Below are 7,384 nucleotides of genomic sequence, written 5' to 3' on the forward strand. Positions count from 1 at the left end.
CAAATGATTATCAACTATAACACATTAAACATCTGTAACATGTAGAATTAAAGCCTTATCATGAAAAAACAAATGATTATCAACTATAACACATTAAACATCTGTAACATGTAGAATTAAAGCCTTATCATGAAAAAACAAATGACTATCAACTATAACACATGAAACACCTGTAACATGTAGAACTTAAAGCCTTATCATGAAAAAACAAATTATTATCAACTATAACACATTAAACACCTGTAACATGTAGAAATTAAAGCCTTATCATGAAAAAACAAATGAATATCAACTAGAACAAACTGGAATACTTATAACATGTAGAATGTGAAGCTACATGATGAAAAAACAAATGATCAATTAGCTAGACCAAATATGTACCACTTAACATATGTAGAGGAGTTCAAAAAGAAATCATTTTGAATCAAGTAAGCAAGTCTCCAAGGTTTCTTTAAGTCTATGTGCACATGTGGGGGTCAAAATGTGCATGTCACAACTTTTTACAGAGTAACATTCAACACCAGAGTAACATTCAACACGGTGTATTTGATCTCAGAGTTAACAACTATTTATTTTACCCTACACTTCTGATTTAAAATGGGAGAGGTACAGTATACAGGGACACTGAAGAAAACTGTAGATATGAATTTCAGAGAAGGTTATGCATATGCAATATACAAACTGTACAAAGAAAAACGTTATTTTTATTCTGCAATCTGACTTGTCAGAGTCTGATTCAGATTGATATCATCAATTCACAGAAATATATTGAGTACAAATACGTTTGTAATGCATCTCATTTTTTGTGTACAACAGACTTGTAAATTTTACTAAAAGCATGCCACATTTCTTGTAGACACATGTAGTAAATTCAGAAGTATAGTCAACATTCCTTCTTCAATAAGAGGTCAGTCCAATGGACAAACCCCATGCCCATTTAACCAATCAACAGGGCTGCAGTGCTGACTTTATACTGTTGAAAAAAACTAGTATACTTTGATCTAAAGTTTCAGATATAAATCCCCCATGAATATACAGAGTGAAATCATAAATATGAAATTTGCGTCTTCCCATTATACTCTAAATCTCACAAGCTTGCATCAAATAATTTTATATACATACGAAATAGCAAAACTTTCATGCTAAATTAGCTTTTCTGGTGTGTTATCTTCATTTATCATCATTACACCTAAAGTTTTTATAGCAGTTACTATAGTTGCTTAAATAGTTGAAGCTAATATGATGGTGTGTGTAGTTGTTGAGGTTTACTACATAGCTGTAGCTATCAAGTTGAGGGAAAACCAAAAAAAAAAGATTTTAGCTTACATTGCTAAGGCTGGAAGGCAGTGTATAAGACTTGCTCAGATGTATAATGTTGTTTATTACTGGTTTTTGCAGAAACTATAGGAAAATATACTCAACAACATGTCCATTTTGCTGGCTAAAATTATTATAATTCATCATGGAGTAAAATTTGGGCTTTACTAGCTTATGGAGACGATGGAAGTCTGTAATTAGTGATCATTTGCAGGTAGTTGTGTTGTTATTTTTATCATCTTTGTTCTCTCAAGTTTATCAAAACAGAGAAAATAAATCTACATCAAATTAACAATGCAGAAGACACTAAGCTATTTTGGAAATATCATGCTTCTAGGTTTTTCTCACCTCTGCTGAGAAATTTTTCTTAGGCTATAAGATCCCAGAGAAACATTGGTTTTGCCCAAATGATGTCCTACAACACATACTTTCTTAAAGTCACGTTTTCATAAAGATTCATATTAATAGTCTCCTTGTGAATATAAAGAAGAATGACAAGCAGCCTATTTAATAAGGTGAGTGGTTCCATGACAGAGAAGTTCAGGAAGCAAAACAACAACAATCCATCTGAAGATACAATACTCAGCCAGGACAACATTCTTGCTCAATTAAAAAATATAATTCATACATCTTCTGATAAGAATGTGATCCATCTCATCCATTCAAGGAATCATTGCAGCATTGAAGTAGAACTATTAAACCTATGTCCTCAACTAGATTCTTCAACTTGTAAAACAATAGCATTTGACATCTGTGAGGGAGGACTCAATGCTCTCTAACTATTGTAAAAGCTGTGGTTTGGGGCTTTAGAGGTCATTAATCAATTTACAAAGTTATGAAGATAAGCCAAGGACAGGTCCAAATATGCGAGACTTGTCATCTCCAACTCTCGTGACTTGTATGACTTGGGTGAAAAGAATCTCAGTGGGTGGGATGAGGAGAAAATGGCTGGGAATCCATGCTGTAAAGAGAGCTTGTAAAACTGAGATGGTTCAGGATGCCATCCATCAACACTAGCTTCTGTCTATAACACCTAAAGAGGTAATTTTCAAGGTGAAACCAGCACTTTTAGTTGCTGTTAAAGAAATATGTTTGCACAATACACTCGTAGTGCATAAAGGACAAAAGATTCTGTGGCCATTGGAAACTGAAGGCTTAACAGTAATAAAATGTATATGCTTGATATTAATTTCACAATATAACAGAATACTGGATGCAAGCCAGATTTGAAACTTGTGGAAGTTGGAAACTGATAACTTAACAGTAATAAGTTTCATTGTCTGATGTTAATCTCACAATATAACAGGTTACTGGATGAAAACCAGATTCTAATTCTGTGGCAGTTTGAAATTGAGCACACAAGACTGTGATGAAATTCATATGTCTGATGTTAATCTCACAATATAATAGATTTCACTAAAAATATTATTAAGCACTTAAACAGTGAGAAAATATTTTAATTTTCACTTTTAGTATTTATGTAGTAATAACTAAAAGTGTTGTTGCTATCTTTAAGTAAAAATTCACAAGAGTTTTACCATTAGTAAAATATATTTTGATACACAGAAGCACAATAGTCAATTTACTTGAGGTTATGATGTATACATCTTTTGCAGCAGAAGCCTTAATTTTCTGTATTTCTTATGCATTTATCCCATTGTAATGCATCATGGACCCAAGCACTCAAAGTCTGGGTTCATTCTTCAATAGGCAACATTTTTATACAAAAAACAAAACAAGAAAAAAGCATTATATGTTAATCATATAACAAAACTAACAAATGAACTGTTTCAACAGTTTTTTCTAATTGAAAATTACAAACTACTTTTTGGGTTTATGATTTTTTGTCTTAGACTTCCTCTTTTTCTTCTTCTTTTTATCATGTTTATGCTTTTTCGATGTTTGTCGATGTTTATTTTGAGGTTTAGAAACAGAACTGGTAGAAGATGAAGAACTGTCATCATCACTATCTGAACTAGAACTTGAAGATACAAGTAAGGCCTGTAGCTGTTTAATTCTAGAAAAAATTAAAATAAAATTAGTTATTACAATAACAATACAAACGTGAGATAAAATAGCACTACTAAACAATTCTTTATTTAAATGTTTTGAAGAATTAAGTATATCAGTTATATTTACCACAGGCATAAAAAAAAAAAAATTTAAATCAATGTAACACAGCAAGAAAAATATGACATTTATATTTATCAACTTCTTTCACATAAAACCTTTATTTTATAAAAAAAAAACACTGCAACATGTAACAAGCAGCTGCTATAACACAATAACTTATGATTTACAATTACTGAGTATAAAACATTTTTAGCAACTAACCTTTGTTCTTTCTCATTTTTCTTGGTCTCTGTAATGTAACTATGCATTGGATCTTCATGTATCTGGAAAGACAAACAATTAGTTTGAAAAGTATTTCAGTCTATCCACTGTATTTTATTTGAATTGTTAAAATTTGGTGAAAAAATAACAAGTATCATGCAGTGTAAGTCTTGAAATAAATTAAAGGTATGAAGCACAGCTGAGGAAAGTATTATTCATCTGAGGCATTATGGGAAATACCTTGAAATGTTTCACTGGCCATTGTGAGAGTAGGCATCAAGTGTTGGAGAATGAAGTATGGAAAATACTTCTTAACTTGTAAAATCACATCATTAGGATTGCTCCCATAGTTTAAGAAACCTATTTATATTGCTGTAAAGCAAACTGGTGATATGAGGAGAGATTAAATCTAAATTCCAGTTTTAGATTCTTCAACAGAAAACTAATATATAAAGCTAAGTTTGTGTCTGTTTGTTTGCACCTTTCAGCCCCTATAATAGTAGGCCAACAAAGATATGGTATCAGCATACTCAGGTTTAATGTCTGTGATGTCACATTTTTAGTGTCAATGGAAACTTTGTAATCTAATTTTTTTCACAAAAGACAGACCAGATTTTTGGTCTGATTGAAGTGAAAATGATGTCAGAAAAATATTTGTATATTTTATAGAGGTGTGTTGCCATTGTGGTGTCAATAAAAATCCATGAAATACTGTCATGTCTACTGACAAAAAAAAGACTAACTTTTTTATAGAATAGACAATTGAACCTGTGAAATTCTGCAAAAATAAATAGGTTTTATTACTTTATTTTGGGAGAACAGTTAGGTATGATAAACATTTCTGATGCTTATTACGTACCTCATAGTAAAACGTAGAGAAAAAGAAAAAACAATTCTGATTGCCAATCACAAGCAGGAAAATGTAGGCAACAAAAGTGACAGAGTGAGACATCACAAGAAAGGGAAAACATTGGCTCTCTATCCAGGCAATACCCAGACAACAATGGATAAGGATGGTTAGCAGTTGAATATAACATTTACACTGGCAAAACATGAGTAAAAATGTCAATTGCTACTCTGTAAAATAAACAGTCACATCCTATCCACCGTTTTTGTTTGTTTCAAATACATATTTCCACATAGCTATGCAAGGACTATACGCCCTAGCTGTCTCAAAGTTTGAAGTTAGACTAAAAGGAGGCAGCTAGTCAAAGGCACCCATCAACAACTCTTGGGTCACTCTAACCAAATAGTGGGTTTCACCTGTCATTCTTATAATGCACCTACAGCCCCACAAAGAGTGGAGCACAATTTTGTGGCAAATGTATACATACTATAGACCCTTGAAATCATAGCCCAGCACACTAACCATTAGGCAACACTTGGCCTTTACCCAGTGATAAACATGTGGTCTGTGCCACTAATGTTTAATATAATCTAACATAACCTGATAAGCAAATTTATAGCTATTCACAAATAAATCATGTTTTGATAAGCTTAGTCCAACACTTACATACAAGTACTGGTTGCCAAGTTTTGATTCAACAATATTGCCTTTGTACTGTGTCAGCTAATAGTTGGCTAAGCCAGTGTCTATTATCAATCATGGATTATATTTAGAAAAACTACTAAGGTAATTCTAACATCTGCATTATAAACTTTTGATGAAATTGTTGCTAAAAATTTTCAATAATCTCAATTCAAGCCAATATAAAAGAAACCATGAGCAAAATCTGACCTTGATCTCAATATTACTAGAAACAAAAAAACACAATAATGACATTATTTATACACATTCATACACCTATGTATATTAAGCCACATAATGGCACATTCACAGTATGGCTGCAAGAAACACTGCACTCAAAGTGTGTGCGTGTATTTCAGCCAGTGGGTGAAAAAACCTTCACCATGACCACAACATTATTTTTACAAAAAAAAAGTTCTTAGTTCTAAAAAATGATGACCATATCAAACAGTGTTACTTACTAGTAACTAGTAGTTTGTAAAATTATTTCAAACATTACATTGCATTGTATTTCTTCAAACCAGGGCACATTAATTTATTGAACTGCTAAAATAAACTAGTGAATGAAATAGTTTCAAACTTGAGATTGACTTTTTACAGACTGTGTAGTTTCTGAAAATATATTATGTAAAATATTTGTATGAATTCACAATTTTGAGATTTAGAAAAGATTTCATTGTGATATCAATTTTAAGAAACAATTAAAAATGCTTACCTTTGTTGTAGTTTTTAATTAGTGAATTTTGTTTTCCTACATTTTGTAAAACTTTCATATCAAGTAATTTTTAGAAAAGTGTAAATTTTACTTTTGTTCTAATTTGAAAATCACTGCATACAGTTTCATTATGTTTAATTATGATCACTAATGTACAATAATAATAGCTTTTTTACAATACCAGAATTATAAGTAAATGAACGTTTTTTTAAAAAAGTTAACCAGGAGGTTTTGTTTAATACATGTTATAAGTTTTAAACCCATTTTATATTTATTTACATATATATTTTCCATTTCTTTTTTGTGATTTTTCTTTGCTCATTCAAGCAGTTACTTAAGCCAATAAGGCCCAATGTAAACACAGACTAACACAGCAACCTTATTGGTAAAGTAAAACTTAATATGGTTGAGTGCAAGTATAAATAACCAAGTCTACTTCTTCTTCTTGTTCCATGAAAAAGAAAAAGTTCTTTTCATGTTGCAACTTCATAATTCAAATAAAGTATAAAATCATAAAGAAAGCTTTAAAAAAATCTAAATTGTAATTTTGGGAAAAGTTGTTCATAAACAGATTTTTTTTCAGCAGCATATTACCAAGCTAAGCTTATAATGTAACATAAATGTTTAGGGACAACAAAATTAAATTAAATTAAAATTATTAAATAAATAAATTAAAAAAAATCTTAAAGCTAGCCCTTATCATTCATATAATCAACAAGCTTTCTCTTGAACTCACTTAAACCCATTCCAGAGGCCAACCACCCTGTTAGAATAATAAAACTGCCTTAACTGTAAATAACTCCTACCTTGCCAAAATTTATGTGTGTTCCCTAGTCCTACTATTCTCACTGTTAAATATGAAAAAGGATGATGTATCAACACTATCAATTCCTTTTGCAATCTCAAACACTTCAATCAGATCCCTCTAACTCTTCATTTTTTAAGAGAAAACAGTTTCAAAGATCTTAATCTCTCCTTATATGACAAACCCTCCATCTCAGGCACCGTTCTAGTAACCCTCCTCTGAACCCTTTCTAATAATTCAATGTCCTTCCTAAGGTAAGGATCTCAAGACTGAACACAATACTTCAAATGTGGCCTAACCAATGACCTATACAATGAAATTATAACCTTTTCAGACTTGTATTCAATATTTCTGTAGATACAACCTAAGATTCTATTTGCCCAACTACCAGCAACAGTACACTGCTTGGATGGCTTGAGAGACTGATCAATCATTACTCCAAGGTCCCTTTATTTCATGACACGGTTAAGGTTATTCCCATCCAAATTATATTTATAATTCAAATTATGATAACCCACATGCATTATTTTGCATTTATTATAATCAAAACCCTTTTGCCATTTATTTGCCAAAATCCTTTTGTAAATCATCAGCAAGACTTAATATCATCAGAAAATTTAAGTAATTTACTGACCATTCCTTCATTTATGTCATTGATGTAAATCAAAAAGAGCAAAGGTCCTAC

The 7,384-nt window shown here is 31.2% G+C and overlaps 1 protein-coding gene across 1 annotated transcript in view; it reads right to left on the minus strand.

Annotated features, from left to right (window-relative positions):
* Positions 1–3,006: 3,006 nt before the first annotated feature.
* Positions 3,007–7,384, minus strand: part of LOC106462196 (retinitis pigmentosa 9 protein-like) — a 34,271-nt gene continuing 29,893 nt past the window's right edge. Inside the window, exons 5-6 of the mRNA XM_013922094.2 lie at positions 3,652–3,713; positions 3,007–3,334 (exon numbers count right to left, since the gene is read on the minus strand). Coding sequence (XP_013777548.1) covers positions 3,139–3,334; positions 3,652–3,713 — 258 coding nt within the window. The 3' untranslated portion in view covers positions 3,007–3,138. The remainder of the gene's footprint in view (positions 3,335–3,651; positions 3,714–7,384) is intronic.

Source organism: Limulus polyphemus, unplaced genomic scaffold (genome assembly GCF_000517525.1).
Source record: "Limulus polyphemus unplaced genomic scaffold, Limulus_polyphemus-2.1.2 Scaffold1116, whole genome shotgun sequence".
Classification (NCBI taxonomy): domain Eukaryota; kingdom Metazoa; phylum Arthropoda; class Merostomata; order Xiphosura; family Limulidae; genus Limulus; species Limulus polyphemus.